Source organism: Mercenaria mercenaria, chromosome 9 (genome assembly GCF_021730395.1).
Source record: "Mercenaria mercenaria strain notata chromosome 9, MADL_Memer_1, whole genome shotgun sequence".
In the NCBI taxonomy this organism is placed as follows: domain Eukaryota; kingdom Metazoa; phylum Mollusca; class Bivalvia; order Venerida; family Veneridae; genus Mercenaria; species Mercenaria mercenaria.
The window spans coordinates 79,342,838-79,368,513 of record NC_069369.1 but is presented as its reverse complement, the minus strand read 5'-3'; the positions used below and the strand labels follow the sequence as shown (position 1 = coordinate 79,368,513).

Sequence of the window (25,676 nt, the reverse complement as noted above, 5' to 3'; positions counted from 1 at the left end):
TGCAGAAACCATCAACCTTCAGTTAAAGGCATAATTATAACAATAAACTTGAAATCAAATTAACAAGATCATGGTCTAAAACAGTATGTGAGTGTAGAACTTCCCTATCCCTAGGGGCTCTTGCGTAAATCGACAGTGTCCGCTCAAAAAGTAAAATATTTAGGGTTTTTTTTGTTGTTTCTTTCTGTTTTTCTACAGGAATATTGGGACAGTTTGGCAATCTCTTTAAAAAAACAAACAAACAAAAAACGGATGCTATCAAATAATGTAATATATATTGTTCTTGTATTTTCTTTTTCAATTTTCAACTGCAGTTGAACTACCCCCGGCTCCTGCAGAAATCTACCAGAACAAAACAACCACTTTTCAGACTGATCGCTCACAGAATGCTTCTAGTAACGACGGTCAAGTTTCAACAAGTTCGCACAATGTCGTCAGCTCAGTTCAATCAAAGGAAGTCAGCAGAACTAAATCAAAATATACTTCCAAAGTTTACACTTATCGGAAACATTCAAATGCGGACTCCAGTGAGAAAGGAAAAAAAGAGAAGAATACTTTTAACTCTTCTGACACAACTAAAACAGTAGAAGAAAATATAGAAGAAAATACCGTAAATAAAGCGAACCTTCATAGAAATAGAACTATTGTGTTGATTGTAGCATATATGAGGTCGGGTTCGACTCTTACAGGATCTCTCTTTCAGGAGTATACGGATGCATTCTATGTTTTTGAACCACTACATATGCTACATAATGCTTTTAGTAGACCAGCAGACGATAAAGTGACATTGAAATACGTCAATGGGACAACAAGGTTTGTAAAGTATAATTAACCCATATCATGCAGGATACGACTGATTCTGCCTTTGCGATCAGTGAAGATCATCTGTGCAGTCTGATCATGATCTGCACACTGTTTGCCATTTAGTCAGTATCTTTTTGGTAATGGTACTGTCCAAATTGAAAGACAGACAAGTTCATTGTAGAAATTTATCAGCGTACGCGTAAAGTAGTTTAAGTAAAGTGTAAGAAGTATAAATTAGGTTGATCAACTAAATTATACCATACTTGTGAAAGAAAAACAAGACAAGTGAGTAGTTGGGGGTCGATCAGGACAAAAGTCATTTTTTTCTCACGGTCCATGACACTTTAGCAGAAGTGTTTGAATACCATATATGTGTTGTCTAATACCATTAATTTTTGTCTTTTTGTCTATGGTTCTGAACCTTCCACGCGCAAAAACCTCTGTGAAGGTCAAAAGAGAGGTCAAAATTCAATTAAGTGCATTTGTCATACATCTTCTTGTGCACTACATCTTGGTCAGTTTTACAGATAGCATAATCAGTAGTATATCAAAATAAAGCTATGGGATTTGCCTTTTATTCAAACTTACTTTTAGCAAATTAAGTAATTTGCCACTCATGAATATTAATGAGGATGTCGAGAAAAGGTAAACTTTCGTTAAGAATCGATGTGTATGGACTACAAATTTATGTCATATCTTCGTCATTTCTACTGTTTTAAGAACCAAATGGTACCGAATTCAATCTAAAGACGTAAAGCTATTGATATACCTGTATATAGTCATATCATTTGATTCCATGCACAATATGTAATGTTTAAGATTGATATTGTTTTCTAAAAATGCTTTTGTACCTCAATTTTGTTTTTAAAAACATGTATTATGATTGTGTTATTATCTTTTCAGAAATTATTCGGTATCTGAAAGAAGTGAAGTGTTCCTGGATGAAATTAACAGTTGGTTGAATTGTAAGATTGAATCTTTGAGTACACAAACTCTCACCTGCCGTCACCACCGAGATTTCACAAAGGTCATGATGCCTTTTTTTTATTGTAGTCAAGGTCATTTGTCTACAAGTATAAACCATGTTGATGCAAAACTTAAAATATGTTTTAGAACAACGACAAGTTTTTGTAAGGAGGCGCAACTATGGGCGCTGAAATTTATACGCTTGTCAATGGAAGACGCTTCAAAGCTGCTGCCATTGTATCCAAATATGAAAATAATACATCTTGTTAGAGATCCAAGAGGAATTATGCATTCTAGGCTCAAAATTCAAGTAGTAACAGCAAAAACTTTCAAGAAGGACGTAAAAGTACATTGCTCTACAATAGAGAAGGATCTTAAAGTTTCAAAAGAAATTCTGAAGAAACAACCAACACGGTTAAAAATTTTGCACTACGAAGATCTAGCTGAAAATCCATTAGAAACTGCAGAAACTCTTTTTAAATTTTTAGGGTTAACGTTTGAAAAACGTTTGCAAGATTTTATTTTTGAGCAGACGCATGCGTTACGTGATTCATCTGCATATAGTACTCAAAGAAAAAATTCCAGTAAAACAGCCAGTGAATGGCGATCACATATTGATCACAAAAAAGCTACATTTATTTACAAAACGTGCAGAACAAGTAATGTTATTTTAGGTTATCTCCCTTTTGTATCCTCTCAAGCGCTTAGAAATCGAACATTTCCATCAAGATAGCTAATGCATGTAGTGTGAATTAGTACAACAAGAACACAGTGACACTAGATATCAAAGCGGCCCACAGAAGAGCTAATGAAGGAATATCTTAAAAGGAGGAAATTTTTCTTGATAGATTCCAGATCTTATAAATAGACTTATCCCGGTCGATAGTAATTTACTGTAACTTTCAAGTGCATGTAACATGCGATAGACGCTGGCGCTATGCACAAACAGTTCAGATGAACCCTGTTGCCAGAAAGATATTCCTAAAAGTAGACAGCGGTGTCCATCTGTTACTTGCATTTCTTTTATTTTTGAAGATGCAAAAACTTGGCGGATTCCATTTTCGTATTACAGTAGTGTACCAGGTTTTCATATAAAGTTTCATACACAAACGATCATTCCAAAATTTGTTCGTGGTTACAATTTAGTATATTAATTCTCATAAAATTGTCACAGTTTGTCACAGTACAAATCGAGACACTTACTAGTACAGACACATGCAGACCTATACGACTTAGGACCATCGTACAACTATCGATTCATGTGACTATAGATTTATAACACAACGTAATAACTAACAGTTACGATTGTACGATATTTGATGAATTAGATCCACTAAAATGTAAAAAATATCAAGAATAATCGGGATCCATTTGTTTTGACCCTCAGTCCAGCAATCATAAATCCAAAGTGTAATCACATTTTATTGTATCTATTCATTTCACATGTATACTGGAATACATAATGACATCGATGAAATTAGACAAAAGGGTTGAGTGAGGCAGAAGCTATAATAACATTTACGGGCATGTCCTGAAATGGTTTAGGGAACCTGTAGGATTTCACTATGTTGGTTCAATATGCAATAATTCAGAACATAGTAATTTTCGCGTATTTTAAGGGTCTTCTTTACTGAGCAGGTAATCATGCATACTTGTTTAATTCCAGGTGAGCACAATTTTAAAATCACTGCCCTGGAGGGACAATTGATTCCGTACTTCCCACTTCTGACTTCTAACTTTTGCACTTCTCACTTTCAACTTCTTGACTTTCTACTTCTAACTTCCACCCTTCTGACTTCTAACTTCCGCACTTCTGACTTCCAACTTCCTGACTTTTCAAGTTTTCTCTTGTAGATTTTAAGGAGAACAGTTGAAACGTATGCCGCGATCTGCATTTCACGCACACTAGTAGATTAAGCTGTTGTACCTGATTGCAGACTCTTCGTACTAGCTACTAACATAAATTAAAACGTTTGCTGTAGTCATTGAATTTCTGCGACTACAGATAACTTTGCAAGATTCCTTCACTGGATGAAGGTGCGGATTGAAATATCTTGCTAGATGGAAACTGTACGTTTAGGCGGTAACGAGGTTTTGCTAAGTGCCCGTAAAACTGTTACCCGAGAGTCAGATATTTCCATCCACTCCTTCTACCAGTGACATATTTTTTTTCTTGCATACCGTATTTTTCAAATAAGAGAAGAAATAAAATGAATGCTTTTCTATTACGCACTATTTAAAGTAGAATACGAAATTATGCATTCATTGAAAAAGTCATGAATGGCATGCAAGGAATATGATTTCTGTGCAACAAACATTTATACAAAAGACATCTAATAAAATGTACATAAATCTTCCTACTTGTAGACTTTCAATAAAAAGGGAGATATTTTACATTTTCTGGCAATACATTTTAACTTTTTTGTACTGTGACATGATTTGTCTTGACAGTGAAAACTAAACGAAATAATAACTTGGTGTGATTGCTAGTAGAACAAATCAGAAAACAAAGTAATAATTTATATAGGGCTCAAAACGATATATTTTAATTTTGTTTTTACAACAGACGATTTTCTAGCCAGACATTTTCAATCCATTATTGCTAAAACGGCAATCATCGGCTCTGTGTTATTCGAAATAACTGCTCCATGTCTTTACGTGAGTTTTATGTAAAATGTTTTTTAATCATTCATAATTAAAACTTAAGTTTTACTTTATATTTGAAAGGCAGTAACCTAGAAAAAACGACTAATAAGCCGAGCAAGAGAAGTATATAGACTCTGATATATTTTGTAGAATTGAAAAACTTGAAAATGTGTAAAGTATTCGAGGACTGATTGGTTAAAATTGACGAAAGAGGTGCTTGTCGGAAACGCGAAGGCTTATAAGTAAATAATAAAATAGAAAAAGTGGAAAACAAAAGGTCACCCAACACGACATAAATGTCAATGTCAGTAAGTATGATAAGGTTCTGTTATCTGCCCATCGTTACCCATCTTAAGGATACGTAAAATTTGATTGAATAGATTTGATTGAAGAAAGACATATTGAACAGCTGAACTGCTGCGGATGGAGAAAAATGAGTCAAGTATTGCTTGAAAGTTATGATTTCTCTTGAGAATGACTCTTTGGATTTGTACAAAAAATATTCGTCGGCCCCTTTACTATGGTAAAATTCAATGCACTTCTCATTCTAGGAGATGTGAAGAGAGGAGAAACAGTTGGAACGTCATTGTTACAGAATTTTGCGTTCTCTCGGATGCTTTCTAAGGAACATATTTGCTTTCCTTATGTAAGACTCCATTCATCGAATTATACGTCCTTTTGAATTATGACTTTATTTTGTTTATGTATTTGCAAACCCAAAAGCAATACAACACTAAAACGTTTTTTTTTTCAAAAGTTTTAGTCTTTATTCAAGATGACAGTCATTTTAAATTTGCACTAAAATGCTGTTGAAGTACAGTTCTAAAAGTGTTCAGATAAATAAGTTAGCCGTTGGCATTTTACGAAAATAAATAGGTTATGATCCCAATTGTTGTTACCTTCTTTCTTGTTTACGATTGCGTGTTTAATTTCAATATCGCATGGTTTCAGTTATGTCGCTATGAGTTTTCATCAATATTCTATTTTTCTATCCGTGTCTCCAAAGTATGATTTCAACTCTCAGCAAAATGATTATTGCAGATGCGGCTACTGCAAACACAAATCGATGGACTATTGTAGAGATTGCACTCTAACATTTTACTCCTGCAACCTTTTAACGTTACCGAATATTGCCTGTCATAAAAGTGCATTCTTTATTCTAAATAAAAAACGATTATCCGTGGAAAGTTATAACACACGCACTATTAGGTTAGTTGCTCGTTAAGACAATTAATTATATTACACTTGATATAATTTGCCGGTCCATATTTTGTGTGTTTTTGACCCGTTTACAATTCGACTCTAGATTTTGTTTGGCTAAAGTTTAAACTAGAAGAAAACGAAGAAATTATTACTGTTGTCATTTAATCAAACTTTTATAGAATGGCTTGCCGGTCAATTGTCAAAGATATTGACCATCGGTGAGTCTCATTGTAGCTTTTAAAAGATAACTATAACGCTCCGCGATTTACATTTCTTGAACAAATGCTCCTTTAAGTTAATGAATCAAAGTCATTTTGATTTGTTTGTATAAGCAATGTTTTTGCGACCCTAATAATAAGAAGATGCTGTAGTTATTTGTTTTTTGACTTAACGAACTTGAAAAGAAAAATGTGCACCTTTTAAATTAATAAAAGTATAAAAAAAATAGTGCAAGTCATTACACCCGGACATAATCAAATGCGATGCTTTTTGTCTGAAGTTAGCGTGCACACCGCAATATAAATTAGAAAACTCCTGTTAAAGTCAGAATTTCTTTTCCGTAATATTTTTACGTAACAATGAAATTGTTTTGAAACATGCATTGTTTAAACCAATCTAAAACGTTTCCAAGTGGGAAATTGGCTTCTACAATACTTCGTATTAGTAAATAAACAATTCCTGCATAAAATAATTCTTTTTTTCCGCTTTTAGGCATGTGGAAACGGGGAGAAAAATGTGTACAAACAAGAAAATTCTCATGAGCACGAGAATGGCTTCAGTGCTAGATTACATGAACCGGATGTGCACGGAGGCCAGAATTAGCTTAATATTTTACGTGTATTTATTTCTGGGGAGTAGCTCATTTGTATAGTGTGAAAACTTTATAAATTGCATACACGGAGTTATCACTATCTGTGTATTGAAAAGTATGATGAAGTAGTTGTGATATCTGGAAAACCTGATAAAATATGTTCGTAAATGACAGGTGACCAATTAGAAATCTTACTGTGTGTATATGAGGATACTTGTAACTCTCTTACACTTGGCATATTTATAGAAAAAAAAGTGTATATGTGTTCTGTAACAAACCATACAATTTGATAAAAATTTTGTTGGTACAAACAAATCGTCGAAGTAATCCCCAATTCCTTACGTAAATGTAATCCTTGGAAAGTATCAATATAGTAATCAGCATGTTCATTTAGCTACTGAAACCAGGGCAACGGTCCGACAATTCCTCTTTCATGTATGGGAAATACGATGTGTAAATAAGCTGCAAGACTGAAGAATTTCAAGGTACTGCTTTACTGCTGTGATCTTTTGAGAAGTTGCATTATTACGTTGAATTACGTCTAGAAAACAGTCGCTGTAAATTATTAGACAGTGCAACTGACCGCTGTTGGTGAAATGACATTGAATCAAAGGTCTGCTGGAACTGAATGCTATAGAATACATTGCCATCGGTAAACAAAATTAGTGATATTGTTGGCCTTTTCTATTCCGACGTTCTTGAATAAAATAAATTGTCCGGTGTCCTCCATAGAAATCAACTAACCATTCTGATTGACTTTACACCTTAGATATTTGTATTTTGAGGTCGCTGGATATGGGATCAAAACTGAAGTAACTACCTAGCACGAAGATAAAATAAAAGAAGAATTCCTGAAAACTCTAACACACCAAACGCAACCAAACCATAAAGTAACGTACCAAATGCAAACAAAGTCACACATTTACCTACCAAAGGAAACCGAATCCACACACTTACCTATTAATAGCGACCAAAGCCACACGCAAGCGTACTAAATGCGACCAAAACCACACTTACATAACAAATGCAAACAAAGGCACTTACCGACATACCAAATGCAACCAAAGCAACAAACTTTGTTAACAAATGCGACAAAACACTCATAAATCTAAACCACACTTAGTCTAACATACAAAATGCAACCAAGGCTAGACAATTTAAATCGATCGAATAACAAATTGGCAATAAAATGGAAGGATATGTGAAGACGCAATGCTTTAAGACACATTTTGATTTAATGAATGTTTGTCTTTTGACTTGATACACATTATTAGATTTACAGAACAGAATTCTTAAACTGTAAGCAATCTAAAAAAATGATATTGTTGAAAATTTCGACAGGGATATAATTATCAAAATTAATTCTAGAAAATCGCAGGATGAACATGAACTCGACGTACAGTATTCAAATTACATGAACTTATTTCTCTATCAATTATAGCGGAAGGGCGTCTCTTGAAATCATGCGCGTTTTGGCATTTGTCTTTAATGTTTGTGCCAGTCAAACAAAGACGAGTTTTGCGCATTACAAATTACACGTTTCGTAAACCGAAGGATTTTGTAATTTTGTCAGCCATACTCTAAAAATAAGTGTAATAGCATTTTCTAGGACTTTTAATTTACAGAGGATCCATACACGTATGTTTTATGATAAAACTAAAGTTTGGCATGAATAACATGCAAAGAAATATGAAAAATGATTATTACTTCAACGATAAAACATAAAAGTGCACCACCGTGTGTAACGTCATGCATTAGTTTTGGCCTACTATTACCCAACAGTTATTTATTTTTGCATTATACGTGTATATTTATATTATACACTTTATTTGTTGGATAAACTTGAAACTTGGAAACTTGAAACATTGATGTCTTTTTTGTCTTGTTTATTCACAGCGAAGGACGCTAATCGGAACCGTTTCCTGGTTGTCACACTTTTCGGGTAATAAAAGGTAAATTGACCGAGAAAATTCACACCATTGCCGATGTAACGAATTGTTTCCTGTCTGTCAAATAGACTGACACATGATGGGTATAAAACGGCAAATTGACCGAGAAAAGACATATTGCCGATGTAACAAATGTTTAGAACGAAATATATTGCGTTTTTAGTTCAGTTACTACGTCTTAGTTGGAACTGAAAAGTTAGCATTAGTTTTAAGTTGGCCAGTAAATTGACAAATAATTTGGTACATAGCTTAAGTTGGGATCTGTGGCGACTGGGAGTGTAATTGTTATGAAGAGCAAGCCAACTCTTCTATTTACTTTGACAAAACCGGATGTTTCTACAAAATGTATAAAGTTGTCGATGTTGGTAGTGGTATACGTAAGACGAGTCGAAAGGGATTTGACTATATTAATCGTTAGATAAAATGACCGGCATGTTTCTCTCTGTGCAATCCAAGCGTTTTATATCATGCTTGTGCTACATAATTAGTGTTTGCTTATAAGCTGACAATCCAGCCCATTTAATGAATAAAGATCCCCCTCGGACTGCAGAACAGACATGCAGTTCTGGCTGACTGAGGTATAGAAATACAGTGTATTGTATTATATGTATAATTTCATGTTGTATTAACAAGATACATGTATTGTATACGTTAATAAAATATCTGTTCTGTTCTGTTCTGTTCTGGTATAAAAATACAGAAAGTACAAGGTTGCAATTCCATACTTTAATGGGTACGGATTTAATAGTAATTTAGTGTAATCATGTATATTCATTTCACATGCATACTGGAATACATAATTACATCGATGCAATAATTCAGAACATAGTAATTTTCGCGTATTTTAACCGTACTCTGTTTGCTTTTCAGGGTCTTCTTTACTGAGCAGCTAATCATGTGTACTTGTTTACTTCCATGTGAGCATAATTTTAAAATCATTGAACTGAACATTTTCTCTTATTTGGTTGTATCCGGGAGGACAGACATCTTCAAGTTCTTGTCAGTTCTATATACATGTACTAAATTGGAAGACAGTTTTGGCCGAGGCACTGTAGATTTTGTAACTTTATAAATGAAAGTAGTTGAAATTGCCAAACCAGTATAATTGCAGCCCTAAGGCAATAGTTACGCAATTGACAGTTTTTTTGTTCTTTCATCATATAATGCAAGGAAGATACTAGTTCAAGTTGTACTTGCTGTTTGTAGTGATTATTTTCACTTTTCATCGTGTACATACTTAAAAAAGGATATCTGACTCATCATTGTTAGGCAGTGCTTAGCATAAGTATTTGCCTTTTTATAATTCAATTAGCGAGGAACTTTGAACATATCTTATCTCAATTTACTAAGAGTGGAGCACACTTACAGTTCATAATTGCCATGATTTTATCTGAAAATAGATACACTTTCATGGGTTTGAACACTGAAGAAAATAATATTTTACCAAGATAAGACAGAAAGCTAAAGTCAATAACTACAAAATATGAGTCAGTTTTATTTCTTTGTTTTTACCATTTGATCTTTTATTTTCCCAGTTAGCATTATTATCAATATCGCTTGTTGTACTTCGACATTGTTCTACGAAAGGAAAAAGACAGTTTGCTTGTGCGATTCTGTGTCCGCGGTACTAAAACTGATAGAGCAGAAGGAAGACATACATTTTTTCTGCTAATTTTGCAAAATGTTACTTAAAAGAAAAAAAAAACACATTTAAAAACTTCATTCATTTTATAGAATTCCTGTTTCTTGTAAATATGACTTTAACCTTTGCGAAGTGAGTTAATTCTAGTTTTGTTGGTATGCTATGGTACATTACTTCCTGAGAAAGTGTAACGGATCCAGGTTAGGTATTTTTTTGGCCTCATGATAGATGCATTCAGATTTATTACAATGAAATATTTAAGCAATTTCCAAATGATACTGTCAAATATACTGGCAACACTTAAATTATAATTTTTACAATGTTCTGTCTTCAATAACAATAGCCTTTGGCGCCTACAATACGTGTCTTTTCTTTTCGAAATTTATATATCAGAGTGTAGTCATAAATTTGTCATCTTGAAATTCCAATTGTGCACACCTATATTTGTAATAAAAGCTACGTAAAAGTTTTTTACGTCAATAGTTTGTTGACATAACAATACAATTAACCGAAAATCAGAAATAGCAAGAAAATAAACAACAATATTTAAAGCTAATATTTGGAACATTGACATTCGACATTTCCTTTCGTTTTTCTTTAATGCTATTCCAGACTGTTAACAATGAACATTTCATGGTATTTATATGGACTGGCTTTATCCGTAACAACTGGAGACCATCTGAGAGGGTTTGTCCATAAAAGACATATATCTGAGTGAATTAATGCCGTAAAAGCTCTTGATATAACCGCGACTGTAACAGAGGTATTCATTTTGCCTTTTCTTCGAAAGAACAAGCTTTTACAGAAAAACAAAATCTTGCATCGTATTAGGACAAATTGTTCATGAAAAACATAACGACCCTAAAAAAGAGATTTCTAATAAAAATGTATGTATCAAGAAAGTCTTTCAACCATTGACGTTGCTTACAAATGTTGAGATTTTAGTCCGTTATTTGTCATATTACTTATTTATTCATGCATAGACAAAGTTAGATTTTCAGGAATTTCAAATACAATGTGTATATATTCATAAAAGAGTTAAATTTTAAATCCTTTAATACGTAATACTAAATGTGTTACTGACTTTATGTATTTTAGATATTCCACTGAAGAAGGTATTTCATTTTTAAAACGTGTGCGTAAAACATGTTTGTTTAAGCACAGTCAGTGTAACATATACATAGTCAAATAAAATTAACTATAGTCTTAGTTAAATATCTTGATAGTAATACGATATTTAAAGTAGGTATTTGAAAATTCTTAAGACCTTTCCATTTAACTTTACTCCAAAAATGTATTAATACGCATAGAAAAACAATAAATAAAACACTGAATAAAGGGGAGATAATGTTGTACTGAACCAAACATATTAGGAAACTATAATTCTTGAGCACCGTGTCAGTTGAAAAAGCTTGTGAAAGTCACTGCTGGAACATGTTAATAGAGATTGTAAGAGTAAACACTTTTTACATAAAAAGTAACATTTATTTCTGTAATATTCACAGCATGTTTTAAATCATACTATCAGCATTCAAATTTCTTTATCTATTATGATAGCACTTCATCAGCCGATGTGCCGACGCGCTGTATTTACCAGCAGGTGTCTGATACACCGAAAACCAAATTCGTCCTACTGTTATTTATTATTGACTTATACTGTTTTATCCCATTCAAACTGTTTTATCCAGTTCAAACTGTTTTATCCAAATCAAACTAGTAAAGATTTGACAACGACTGCATTAAGATGGAAAAAAGTGTTTTCCATGATGTGGAGATACAGAATGGCCATGCGGATAATATTCAGTTTTATTTGGGACAATGTTGAAACGCATGTAGAGATACAATGTACTTGCATCCATTTCCTCATTCCACATTCAGCTTGAAAAAAGGCAAAAGTTAAAAGTTTTACAGTCTGTAAGGAGGCCCTTGTCTAACCAGGTTTTTCCTTGACGACACATATGTTACTTAGCGCACAACACCTTCTCATTTTTTTTATCACCTACTGACTTTGAGTGATAATAGAATATATACCCATGATAAAGTTTAAACATTTCTTACATCAGTACAGCATATGTATTAAGGGGAGCTTCAGATCATTTAAACTGTAATGCGACGAGGAGAAATCAACAAATCAGCAATACAATCTTTTGGGATTACATCGTTTTATCCTTGTATTGCTGTTCACAATCACGGTGTCTTTGAATATAGTTGCTGTCTTGCAGCATTGATTTATCCGAGACATCAGGCAGACATACTTGTTTGAAAATGTCACGCACGGGAAATAGTCTATAAGGTATCTCTTTACATTTGGATGAATAATTTCAATAATGTAGAATTTGTTTAAATCCTGACTCTTCAAAGCGCAATTTTATACTAAAACAATTTAGCCCGTATAAAAGATAACGTCGTATGCTTGATTTTCTTCTAGACTTATTTGACACACCTCGATCTACAGCTATGAGTTTTCATAATGAGAGTCCACGAGAATTTCAGCATTTGGATAAAGTTTTGGTGTAAAGAAAGCTTTGAACAACGACGTTTTTCACAATAGCGAATTCACATATCATCTATCATACGATCAAATAAAATGCATAGGTCCATTAGATTTCTAAAGCTGATTCTTTCCATTATATATTTCATATGTCAACATATATGGTATGATATTATATTTTTAGAAAGATGATAAGGGTTTTAATTTTATCTATGTACACAGTTATTCGAAGCATGATTAACATTTCCGTATGCCATATCAAGGCTTTAATCTATGTTTTCCGGATAAATGACGTTGCGTATATCTTCCGATTGAGCATACATGAGTCCTACCTTAATTAATGCCTGATAAAAGGATAGTGAACGCCTGTTCTATCAAGATAATAGATAGTAACATATATCTTGTAAATGACCTATCATTAACACATTTCTTGGTTCTCCAAAACTTAGAAATTCAGCAAACGACAGTAGTCTCATTTCTAGGTAACGAGGCAATATGTCATAGCACAAAAGTCCCTGTTTTGCTTTATTATCTAATGTCACACGCAAATCCCCCGACACCACCAAGTGGATTTACACCAAACTTCCCACCAGTGATCATTGCCAAGCAGAGTTACATCGTCGGCATTATCCGGTTCAGTGATTTGCAGTGGAGTTATGGCCCTTGGTTCATCTATTTCTATGATGTTTTGGCCACTTCTCTATTATTATTGAGCGAATATTTCAACTACACCCGGTGAGAAGCCACATTTTGGATATTGTCGGCATGTTTGGGTTCGGTAATTTTCAGTTGTGTTATGACCCTTGATTTGTCGTATTTTACCTTGTCCGCGCAACTGCTGTTATACCACCGGAAGGAATTACACCAAACTTCATAAAAGTGACCCTTTGCCAAGACTATCACTGGGCTGAATTTCACCAAACCTGGCGCATTATTACTGTGAAACGTAGTTGTGCATATTACCGTCATTTTCTGATTTAAAGATTTTCAGAGTCAAGACCCTTGATTTGTCAAATTCTTTGATATCTGTGCTACTTCTGCTATTTCACTGGTTGGAATTCTACCATACTTGACAGGAGTTACCACTGCCAAGCCTAGTTGTATATATAGTTAGTATGTTATGGTTCAGTGCTTTTCGCTCTAGTTACCGAAACTTACGGCCCTAAACGTGCGGCTTTTACTATTATTTCTTCTTGTTAAATGGTGGGAGACATACGTTTTTCGCGAAAAACAATCTTTACTTCTATATTCTTTTAGTTACAAAAATAGCAAATACTTCAAATATAATGCGTAAGGTAAAGTTCTGTTCGAGAACTTGATATATCGGCAACAGAATGTCAATCTAGACATATAACTGCCTTAAGGTCAGACCGCAGTTTCCGTACTGTTTTCTGTAGCGACATTTTGTCAGTCCTGATGATTATGTATTCCCTTACATTCTTAACGAAGGATTGAGTAGCGCGTAAAGTGCGTTTATTAATTATTAAAGTACGTACATTTCTATACCCTAATCATGCTTGGAAAATATTTGTATTCAATTCAGAATCGATTGAACTACATAAAACTAAACGTCTAAACGGAACAGAGATGTATATAGTCGAAACCTGTCAATAACAAAGTATCAAAACTAAAACTACTGAAGCCTTTTAAAAAATATTTTAACTAACTAATCTCTTTAAATCTTCAAAAATTTCCAATTCGTTTTTCATAGGCGATGGCGTGGATTTACCAATTTTGGATAGGCATGTATTTTTGTCCTTACAGGAATTAACAAATTTGCACTACTGGATCGTGTCGGTTCAATTTCGTAATAGTGAGACATTTTGGTATAATTAAACTCCATTTATCATTACAACGTTCTCTTCGTTTCATTTTCGTCGTTTAGGTTGTAGACATACGACGTAGATACAGTAGTTTATCTTAATACATGATGCCACTGTTAAATTTTGTCTATATATCTGACAGTATGTCTGAAGGTGTACTAACTTTACAACCAAATAAGTAAAATTACAATTTGATACTAAAATATTTCTTTCGGCAATGAATAACTTTTCATAATATTTCAGATATCGGTTTGTATACATGCAATTGGAATGTAATTTGTAGGATAAAATGATTTTACCTTTCGAGTAAAATTGTATACCAGAAGAACAATTTCAAAACTGTAAAACAGGCTCGCAATACTAGTTTTTATCTTATTAACTGTTCAAATATAACACAACTTTTGAAACAATTTAATCTCCTTTTGTGAATCCAATTGTATTGCAGATGGTTGTAATCAAAGTCATTAAGAACTTTTCAATCTCTAAAATGTTTCTGTTAAATAAGCTAATTTAGATATGTCTTCCATTTTAAGAGATAAAAAATGAAATGGATTCGCATCTGTTGATACAATCTTTACATCGGAAATATCTCTTTAGAATAAATGTTTGATATAAAGTTAAAAACTCCAAATGATGAGATTTATATTAAGTTTCAGTTTTACAGAATTATGTTTAGTATTTATAATTACTTTGAGTATGCAATACAATTTTTTTTAAGATACTGATACTACAAAGATTGATCTCCAAAAGTAATGTCACTGGAGCTGGAAAATATGTTTAATTTAAAGAAAACAACAAAAATTCCTACCCACGTACCTTAATCTATTTGCAATGATATTTGAAAATATCATAACAAATGTAGCTTAGTTATCGAAACATCGACGTGCTCAGAAAGCATTGTAACGAAGATCGCTGGACGTCAATGACGTTATTGATGTCCGAAATTGAAATGTTTGTCCACAAGGAATAACAAGCCGTAGCATAGTTTTCTCGGTTGACTTTTCAAAGATGTGACCACATATCATTATAATTTCATATGAATAGGTGTATTGTTTTGATGTCAATTGGTGACCGTTTTTGGTTGTTGTTTTTTTTTACTGTTCATGAATGAAATGCTATTTTTGCGTGCAGCGAAATGTCGTCATGGGTGAACTTTGAAGTTTTACATGTTTATATAATAAAACGAAACAGTCATAGCAAATAATATTTGTCCATGTTATCATAATTGAGTTAGCTTACATCTTGATCTAATTTCCATAATAATACGACGACGACGAATAAATGCGCAATTGACGAACTTACATTACTTCTGGATCAACCCTCGTACATACATATTTTTAACCTTGGAACAGATCTTTCCAATATCCATGAATGAATTATAACTTTGAAGCTCAGGATTCTTCTAATCCTTGTTCTACAATAATTACCTGTTTGTTTCAAATGCACTTTACCACTCACGCAACAAGACCGAACGTACAATTCAGCAATCCACTTTTTTAAACATGATACGTGCCTCATTCTTACGGTGCTGATATTAAACTATTTGGAAATTTGTGTTGTTTATTATTTCATCTGGGGCATCAATCTGTCTAGGCAATGAGACATACTGTTTACTTTAAAGTCGCTTTATAAAAAATGTGTACCGCTTTGGGGAAAACATTACAGACATTTTTGTTTGACTGGCACTCGATGCTGCTACTTCCAGTTCATATATTATAGCATTGTAAGGGATTAAGGGGATATTTGATTGTTTGTGTATGTTCGAAATGTCTTAAACCTAGTGAACACTGTGAAGTTGCAATATTTTCAGTATAAGGAATGTGAGTTTTAGTGTTCAGATGTAACATATGTAATATATATTTGTTCTTACATGTATATCAAACAAATTTTCTTTTCGTTTCGCGTTTGAGTTTATTTGACAATGTCTTATCAGTAAAAATAATATTTATTAACTATATGTTAAAATTCCAGAGATATTTCACTCTTTATTGTGAAATGTGTAGTAAAGATCTCTTTAGTAATTAAGATCATAATTGTTTATTAATCTTTCGTCATGAACTCCGTTTCAACTCGTATGTTGAATGTCCAAATAGTTCGCACATGAACGACGCTCAACACTCTAAATTGTCCCCCGCACTCCCCCCCCCCCCCTGCCGCCCCCCCCCCCCCCTCCACCAAAAAAAACAGGAATCAATTGAAGCTTTGTTTCTAATGTGTAATTCTTACGAAATTCATATTGTTTTTTCTGTGAGTTTGCACAATCTTGCAATTAAGTTATTAACTGCAGGTCAGCGCTAACAAGTCAATGCCGTTTCTGTTTTCAAATAAATAATTTTTTGACCTGATGATTTGCTAATTTTTATTTCAAGATTGTATTGAGTTATACCACAAAAGTTTCTAACGCACCCCGTGTATAATTTCACTATTGCATGATTTGCGGACACTAGCACAACAGGGAGAGACATTACGACATTATTGTTTTACTATTTCTATTACGTATAGGTTAATAAATGGGAGAGTGGTGCGTTTGAGTGATAATGGCCCTGGCAAGGTGATAATAGCCTGCGGGCTATTATCTTCTTCCAGGATCATTATCACTCAAAGGCACCGCGCTCCCATGTATTTACCTGTTTATTACATGTTTACCAATAATATAGTAAGAAAAGTTTAGTGTGTAATTTTTATGGGTACTGACATCTACTTGCATAATAATAAACAGCTTTTCAGTTTCTATATTATATGTGTAAGTGATTATATACTGTATAAAATCAAATGCCTAGATAGTTGTTCTATGTTGCTAATAGCATAATTTAGGGTTGAAATAAGTTTTATCACGAAGAACATACGACGTTACGCTCAAGATAATAAATTAACCACTTCTGTGCCAAGGGCCGATTTTGGGCCGATGTTGTTTACTACGTTGAGTGCCAAGGGCCGATTTGGGCCGATCTAAACTGAACATTTACCCCGTTTATTTGATGTCAGTGTTATTATTTTCCAAGCAGATATACATACTATTGTCTCTATGGAAATGAAAACATAACAATCTTACTGGCATATTATGACGTCATTTTCGAGTTGACGTCACTTTAAAGACGTGAACGTATCAAAAGTTCCCGCCGAAATAATAAATACCTATCGTTGGTTTGGGTGTTGTACGACTGACCGAAGAAACGTGATAAAATGACTACAACGCACGTTTTGCGAGAAGAAATATTCAATTGAAATGTTTTTTATTCAGTAAATCGAAATACATTGAACAAATTACTAAATATTATGTTGATAGTACTTGTTCAGCCTAGCAAACCATTTAAAAACTAAGATATTTCCTAATAAAAAGTCGAACAAAGTTCTATTGAATCAAACTGGAGGCATAAAATATTTTACTGAAAAAGTCCTTTTCACGCTCTGTGTAAGGAACTTCCAAGTGTCGTGCACTGCCTTTGAAATGTCTCAACAGTTTAACAAACTTGTAACCTATATCTTTCATAAAATCGTGATGAATATTTTACAGATATAAAAAACAATTGTGATCCTGAAATAAAGTAATACTTTGCAAGATTTATTGTTAAGGTGCCTTCAGCTTGAGTAATGTTTACATTAATCTGAATCTAGAGAATGTTTACAGTTAGACCCATTAAATTGTGTTTAGGGGTCTCATTGGCAGAGTGATAAAGGTCACTGACTTCCAATCACTTGACCTTCACCGTCGCTGGTTCGTTAGGGTGTTGAATTATTATATGTGAGGAAGCATCCGGCTGGCAAACGGAAGGTCAACGGTTCTAGAGAGTCGCCACATGACATACAATTATGTCGATCTGACTTTAAAAACCAAACAACATTTTATTTCATTTTTAATATAATATGATTATACTTCATATCTCGAAGGAGACTGATTCAATATTCAAATAATTTGGACTGTATAAATAAGTGTGCGACTGTTCGAGACATTCCCCGTACGGTACCGATGTGATAAAAATACACTAGACATCCAATGAAGTATGTAAATAATACTAAATATATATAAATGTGTGTGTTGTAATTAGTTTATAAAGATATTATAATCATTGCCGGTGTTGAAAAAATGAAATCAAACAACGCATACAACGCGCACTCAAGTACAGACAAACAAATAAAAATATAGTTTTACCTATAATATTTGAAACGATGTCGATATGAAAACAAAAGAACTTTTAATTAAACTATGGTGTGTTTAGATATTGAATACTATTAGGATAATTAGGATATTTTCAAACTTATGTTGTTGTTGTTTTTTTTAATGAACGACGGAACACAGTTTCTACATTCATCTTTATCGTACAATGTATTGTTTGTTTGTTTTTTGTTTGTTTTTTTTGTGATTCATTTCCCTTTCATGGTTCTTTTTGAAATATAGAAAAGTAACGTTCACATTTTTAGTTGCACACGTGTTTCCGTAGTAGAGGGAAAGCCGAGTTAAGAGTAAAAAGTAGATTTTTAGACTCACATTATAGTTACATTGTAACACCTCAGTACGTGAACTTTTATTTTTAAAATTAGAGAAGTCACTCATGATATGCGCAACGCAATTTGCCTTTTCTTGCATGCTGGACAGGATTTTCCGTGTTTTTGTCGGTGTTGGAAAAAACCTTCTTGCATACCAGACAGGTTTGCCTGTGCTGGAAAAACTCGTCATACACTTCGGGGTAAGTTCACATCGAAGCTCTAGGGTAGAGTAGAGACTGACACTGTACTCGATAACCCACTTGAACGGTATAAGTTAGTACACCATCGTATCTTCCCTGCTGAAGACCTGAACTCCGCAAACTCCATGGCGAGGTAGGGTTTACTGGTTCCTTGCTTTTATCACAGCGCTCAGTGTGCAGGGAAAAAAGTCGTACATACTTCCACGGCCCAATTTTTGATTGGTCAGTTACTTTACTGGTGGGGTAAGTATCATTTACACAACAGCCTACCCTTCCCTAGAGCTCCGATGTGAACTTACCCTCGGGGTTTAAGATGACTCACATACTGTAATTTATGAATGAATGCGTAAATTCATACGCTACTATGATGAAATAGTACTTAAAAGGAAATCATTTGTTATATTTAATTGAAGAATACGGTATGCAGGAAGAAGAATCTACCATTAGTTGGTGTGGATTGAAATTTATGACTCTCGGAGCCTTGATACCGCCTAAACAGTTACCCGAGAGCCATATATTTTCATTCGCATCTTCAAGCGGGCCGCATTACCGCAAAACAGTTACCCGAGAGTTGCATATTTCTATCCGCACTTTCAACCATTGAAAAAAAATGATGAAAATGCTCGATTGTTTATTGAGAAATTGAAGGACACATTTTCGATAATAAATATGTCATCCGGTATATCGAATGTTACCGTAGAGGGATCGATCCCGATTTTCGTCGTTTCGCGCAGGATCGATTCCCTATCAATTTAAAGGTAGATTTTAGAATAAAAAACAACACTGCCCATATTTGTACTGATGTGCAAGACGCAAGTTATGTCACAAGGAAAAAGCGTATTCTTCCAAAGTCCGAAGTCAGACGCTCTGTGCACGTGCCGAAAGCACAGATTTTTTTAATTCGATAGTATATATCACATTCGGTATATCGCATGCTACTGTAGAGGGATCGATCCCGACTTCAAAGCAACGAAATCGGTAGGATCGATTCCCTATAAAATTGGCTAAAACTCTCTCGATTATCATTTATTGTAACATGACAGCGTTTAAGCTCTTCTTTTCAGGTTTATGTAAAGAAATCGTAATAAAATAATTAAAAGAAATAATGCCATATCTACTTTTAAAGACAAGTACAATGAAATGTATTTACTTTATATTATGCTCGCCGGGAAGCTATATATTCATATTCAGGCGCTCGGATCCTGGGCGAGACATATCACGGCTCCCTGTGGTGATCGGCTGAAGATCGGGGGAAACTGGTAAAGAAACACCGTATGTAACTAAAATGCTCGTGAAAAAATATCGGTAAATCCATAAAAACACCAACATATATTTTATTAATTTAAAACCACATGTAACTAAATCGCTTCTGAAAAATTGCATAAATAGTTCAGTTTCAGTTCCATGTATGTTGAAAGTAACTACCGTTGTTGATATTTTTTATTTAGTTAAGAATGTCTAATATTATGTTGACAATGATTGTAATGGAGCTGTTGTTGCAAATTACAATAATTACATAGTCAGAGGCATAACTATAATTGTCTTCAATATGTTGTTTTTTTTGTTGGATTTAACGTCGCACCGACACATGATAGGTCATATGGCGACTTTCCAGCTTTAATGGTGGAGGAAGACCCCAGGTACCCCTCCGTGCATTATTTCATCACGAGCGGGCACCTGGGTAGAACCACCGACCTTCCGTAAGCCAGCTGGATGACTTCCTCACATGAAGAATTCAACGCCCCGAGTGAGGCTCGAACCCACATCGATGAGGAGCAAGTGATTTGAAGTCAGCGACCTTAACCACTCGGCCACGGAGGCCCCTATTGTACGCCATTAAGGTTCATGTAAAGTGTTTGGACACCACCCTCAGGTGAATTTTGATTTTGGAAATTTATTCTCCGAAGACCGTTTCTGTTTATTATAAATACACTGAATTGTTTAGAGGAAGTAGGGAATACATTACACAAAGGTAAGCTTCTTTGAGAATAAGTATTTTGTCTAAAATTGCAGGTACTTCGACCGTCACGGTTCTATTTTGTAGAAAATATCAAACTTTTTTTTCAAAAGTATTTTTTCTTTAAATACGTTTTGTTTGTGTCTGTAACATATTTATCTAGGTACTCCTAGTATTGGAATACAGTTAACTTACATATTTTCTGAAATATAGGAGTATTTTGTCATTTTGACAGCTCTACTTTCACTTTCGTTTTGCAATTTTGGCAAATTTTTGAAATGTAGATGTATTGTAGCAATTTTAACTCTGGGAGTACCTGGAGAAATATGTTAGGCATACAATAAGTAAATACCTAATGTCAAAATATTTTTGAAAAAGAAGTTTGATATTTTTTACAAAACCGAATGTGGACAAGCAAAGTACATGTCATAAAAGAGAAATATTATTGTACCGAGCTAAACAACCTCTCTTGAATGACATGTCTACTCCTTCTGAACGGTTTGGTATACAATGTATGCAAAACAAAGGCCTATGAGGTCTCAAAACATGAAACAAAAATTTACTCGAGGGGCAGTCTCAAAACACTTTACATGAACCTTAAGCCTAAAAGCTCCCTAAAGCGGTAGTCAGTCAATGTGATGTAAAACAGAATAAATTAGCTGCACGTAGTTTTATATCAAACTTGAAATACTAATGATTTGTGACGTTTCATATCCAGTATGTATACATATCCAATATGTATACAATAGTGAACGTTTGCTATCTGTTCGTCTTGAGGCTGTCCCTTTGAGGCAAAAGAAAATAAAAGCAAAATATTAAGACAAAATTGAATCGGTTAAAATTGGTTTAAAGAAAAACGCTCAAATATTTTCAAATCATGCACAACTCATAAGGAGATTTAAGGGGTAATTAATTATCTTGCTCAAAGTTGTAAACATCCACAAAGCAGCGGATATATTTTGAATGAGTTTCAGGAGTATTCGTATTAGGAAAGATAAAGTGTGGCAATTTGTCTATGTAAATCATAATGCTGCCACAGCGATTATCAATTTTAAAATTTGTTTGTCATATATCGAACGTAAAATCCGATCAGCTTACGATGTACTGCAAACGAGAAGTCTTTGTTTTTGTTTCTTATCCGCCAAACATACAGACGAAATATATACTTTTTTTCACAGCGTAAAATATCTTGTTTCACGGGTTATCCAACAGCTCTCGGCATTCGCGCATGTTCTGTCTTCTGTAAATTGTCATATGTAACATCATAATAAAGTGTTTTCATAGTTTTATGTCCTCGGATGTTTCACAAAAGAGAAAAATTGTCTGTTCTTATCCCTAATTAAGAGTGATCAGAATATGCATGTTGAAGCTTACAGTTATATATGTGATTAACCCAAGAACGAACCCACGACCCGAGATACAAGTACAGTGTATTTCCAAAGTATTCATTTTAGCTCTAAACATATAGAATTACCTGTCTTATTAAATGCTTTTCAGTGATTTATCGAAATGTTAGAGTGAAATATAGCTGGTATTTTCACAGTGAAAAATATTAAATACTGAAGATATTTTTCACTTGTAAGAAACTATAAAATGGGTAAAGTTAGTCAAAACAGAAATAAAAAGAAAATTTCTTTGTTTTTACATGTAATATCTAAATATCTTTCACTCATGGACGCCATATCTTATATTTTCACCTGTGGGTAAACCACTCATGAAAATATTGTATTCGGTGTTTACTCGGGAAAGATACTTTAATCTCACACAAACAAATAACCTGTATATGATCAGATTTAAGAAAATTTCATTTACTGACAAAAACCCCTAATTATAATCGCAATGTAAAACAATTCAATTAAAGCATCAATTAGCATGAACATAACCGCTGACGTCAAGATTCTCTAACGGTTTTCGACGTCATCGACGTCACTTTGGCATCTTTTGAATTTTCCGTTGGCAGCGAAAGGGTTAAGAACTAAAATTTTCGCTGTTAAAGCGTCATGACGTCATTTCTGTTTACGGACGTTAATTTCCCGCGCTATCGTCAGGGCCATTATTGATAATGGCCCCGGGGCTTATTATGATAATGTGATAGTGCATGACGCACTGCGATAATGTGAGAATGTTTAGCACAAATTTGTTACTATTTATATCTACTCATGTAATAAAGTTGTATACATTAACTTCTTTTGTTTTTGTAATGACAACTGAACACTATTGACAGTAATTCAAAACTATTATAAAACTGCGAAATAAATAGTGGTCAATGGGAAACAATTAACAAGGTGAAGACTTGTTTATTTAGTTTGTATTATGCAGGAGATCGGATATTTGAATATTTCTCAACTTCAATTCTAATTGATATTATATATATATATTGTTTTTAAATTATCATATTATATTATAATACAAGATTTATATAGCGCCCTTTTCATGATAAACACGTTCAAAGGCGCTTTACATATAGCAAACGCAGCCACACAGGGCGCAAAATTCATCCCCTACTAGTACAGACACAGAGCGATCTGACCAGAGGGACAGAGTGAGATATAGCCCCCAGAACAGATAGAGAGAAATCCATTTTAGATACAAGCCTGTCCGGCTAACTTAGCCTAGCTCTTTGCGAATAGACAGTCTGGTTCTTTAACGTGCTCTATGTATAGCACCGATACACGCGAAGAACCAGTACAGGCCTCTAAGTTAGGTGGCAGACGCTCAAGAGCATCTCAGAAGTTTCCAATGCCTGGACTGGGATTCGAACCCCGGACCTCTGGATTGACAGTCAAGCGTGTTACCACTAGACCACTGGCCAACCTATGATATGCATTGTCAAAGGTAAGATACACTCAACTAACTTTTATGATATTTCTTATTCAATCCTTTCATGTCTTTTTCTGAGTTTCTGCACTAAAAGTCTTACAGATTTTCATAGAAGGAACTCAGACTCAAAGGGGTATTCTTTTTGAAAATGTAACACACCAATATGGATTCAACTTTGAAGTTTTGTGTCCAGTACTTGCTGAAAAATGAGCTTCAATGCAAAAGTTGAGAAATGGAACCTGGCGCTCTCACATATTTGTTTTATCTTGTAATAGATTGTGTGTAGTTCAGTTGATTCTGTGATGCAGAAACCTAACAAGAAGAGGCAATAAACATACTCTTAATTTACCTTTATGTTTTTCTGCACGGTATCACGGCCGTTAAAAGTTTGGATTGTTATATCATAGAATAAACTGATCACATACATAATATTACATTTACCATATAAACAACAAAGCAGTTGTTAAATGGCCATTGTACTACATAAGGTTACAGATTAAAATTTGAAACAAAAGGTTTTGTGCGCGTTGACCAGTACCGTAATACATGTATTATTAACTTACCGTAAGATGCATAATGAAAATAACGCACATAAATTATTTCAACTTTCCCCAGGTATTAATGAAATAATACCATTAGTGAAGATTGAGTGCACCGAAGTTTCTATTAACAGCCAACCACTAGGAAGAAAATATTTTAGCTGGATTTAAAGTTATATCAAGATCCATATTTAAGGATGGAATCTGTAGGCGTGTAAGGTCTGTGAGTGTGCCTAGAGTTACTTTTTAGGTCTCAGATAAAATTGTTATAGTGTTATTTCAATAATCATTTTTTTATTATTAAAATAAAAAAAAATGTTTTCCCCTGTCCACAATTTGAAGGATAGGCCGAATGTACTCTACATTAGCTTGAACTTCTGCTATTCCCTGTACTACTTTCTTAATATGACAATAATTGTCTCCATATTAAGATTAATAATTGCTATCTAATTACTGTACGGTAATGCATTCAATTTCATCTGTAACGTAGTGCAGATATACACTGTTCTAATATTTTCCCTTCCTAGTGTACTTATTAGAAAGGATCGTATTTTGCTTTACTTTTCTGCATTTCAGTATGTATCCGTAATCTGCATGCGCCTATCGCATGCTAGAAAAAAAGAGATATTTTGTCTCCCTATCTTTTCTTTTTGTTTAGTAGCAATGTAGTTCTTTTTTCATGATTATAATCTGAAACATCTAAAATTCTAAAAAATATCGAAATAATGTTATTAAGTTAGTGGATTTTATGCGAAATAAAGAACAGCCTATTTTAGTGGTGTTCAACCTAGACCAGATGGCTCCCGTGCTGGTCCTTTTGATAATGTAAGGTCTGAAAGCACTGAACTAACCTTTACTGCCACAGTGAAGGCTGTTGAGACAATATAAACTTTTTTACTAAAATTATCATTACCAATTATAAATTCTATGTATTGAATCATAAATATTTGTAAACATGTTGTAAATAACAGACCTATTCAGTAGTTTAAACGAATGTAGGATTTCAGTGTAACATACATTTTGTCGCTGTGCATGTTTACTCTTTTAAGATGTATAAAACAGGAAGAATTCCAAACTTGTATTCTGAAATTCGGTTCTGTAACAGTTCAGTCTCTCCTGCCAAAATATGTGATGTAAATGGTATAGGTCGTATTCCTGTGCTCTTTTTACGGTGCAAAAATAGTATCTGCGATTTGTCACGTACGAAAAGGGTCGAAGCTGAGATGTCATGTTTAACGAAGTCAGAGAACGTTTATTTAATTAATAAACAATTTCATATTATGGAACGATTTTTATTTTGTTTCTCTGTTGTTGTTTGTTCATGTAAAAGCATACTGTGA

General features: G+C 33.8%; 1 protein-coding gene across 1 annotated transcript; it reads left to right on the top strand.

The window, feature by feature from the left end:
- Positions 1–270: 270 nt before the first annotated feature.
- LOC128559606 (carbohydrate sulfotransferase 1-like) lies at positions 271–3,872 on the top strand. Its single transcript, XM_053551821.1, has 2 exons — positions 271–813; positions 1,708–3,872. The coding sequence occupies exons 1-2, from the start codon at positions 665–667 to the stop codon at positions 2,501–2,503; spliced, it is 945 nt and encodes a 314-aa protein (XP_053407796.1). The 5' UTR covers positions 271–664; the 3' UTR covers positions 2,504–3,872.
- Positions 3,873–25,676: the final 21,804 nt, after the last annotated feature.

Bases quoted from the DNA above. Each gene is read 5' to 3' on its own strand.
- LOC128559606 (XM_053551821.1), top strand. From the start codon at position 665: ATGAGGTCGGGTTCGACTCTTACAGGATCTCTCTTTCAGGAGTATACG. The intron at 814-1,707 runs GTTTGTAAAGTA...TTATCTTTTCAG, and splicing joins TACGTCAATGGGACAACAAG to AAATTATTCGGTATCTGAAA.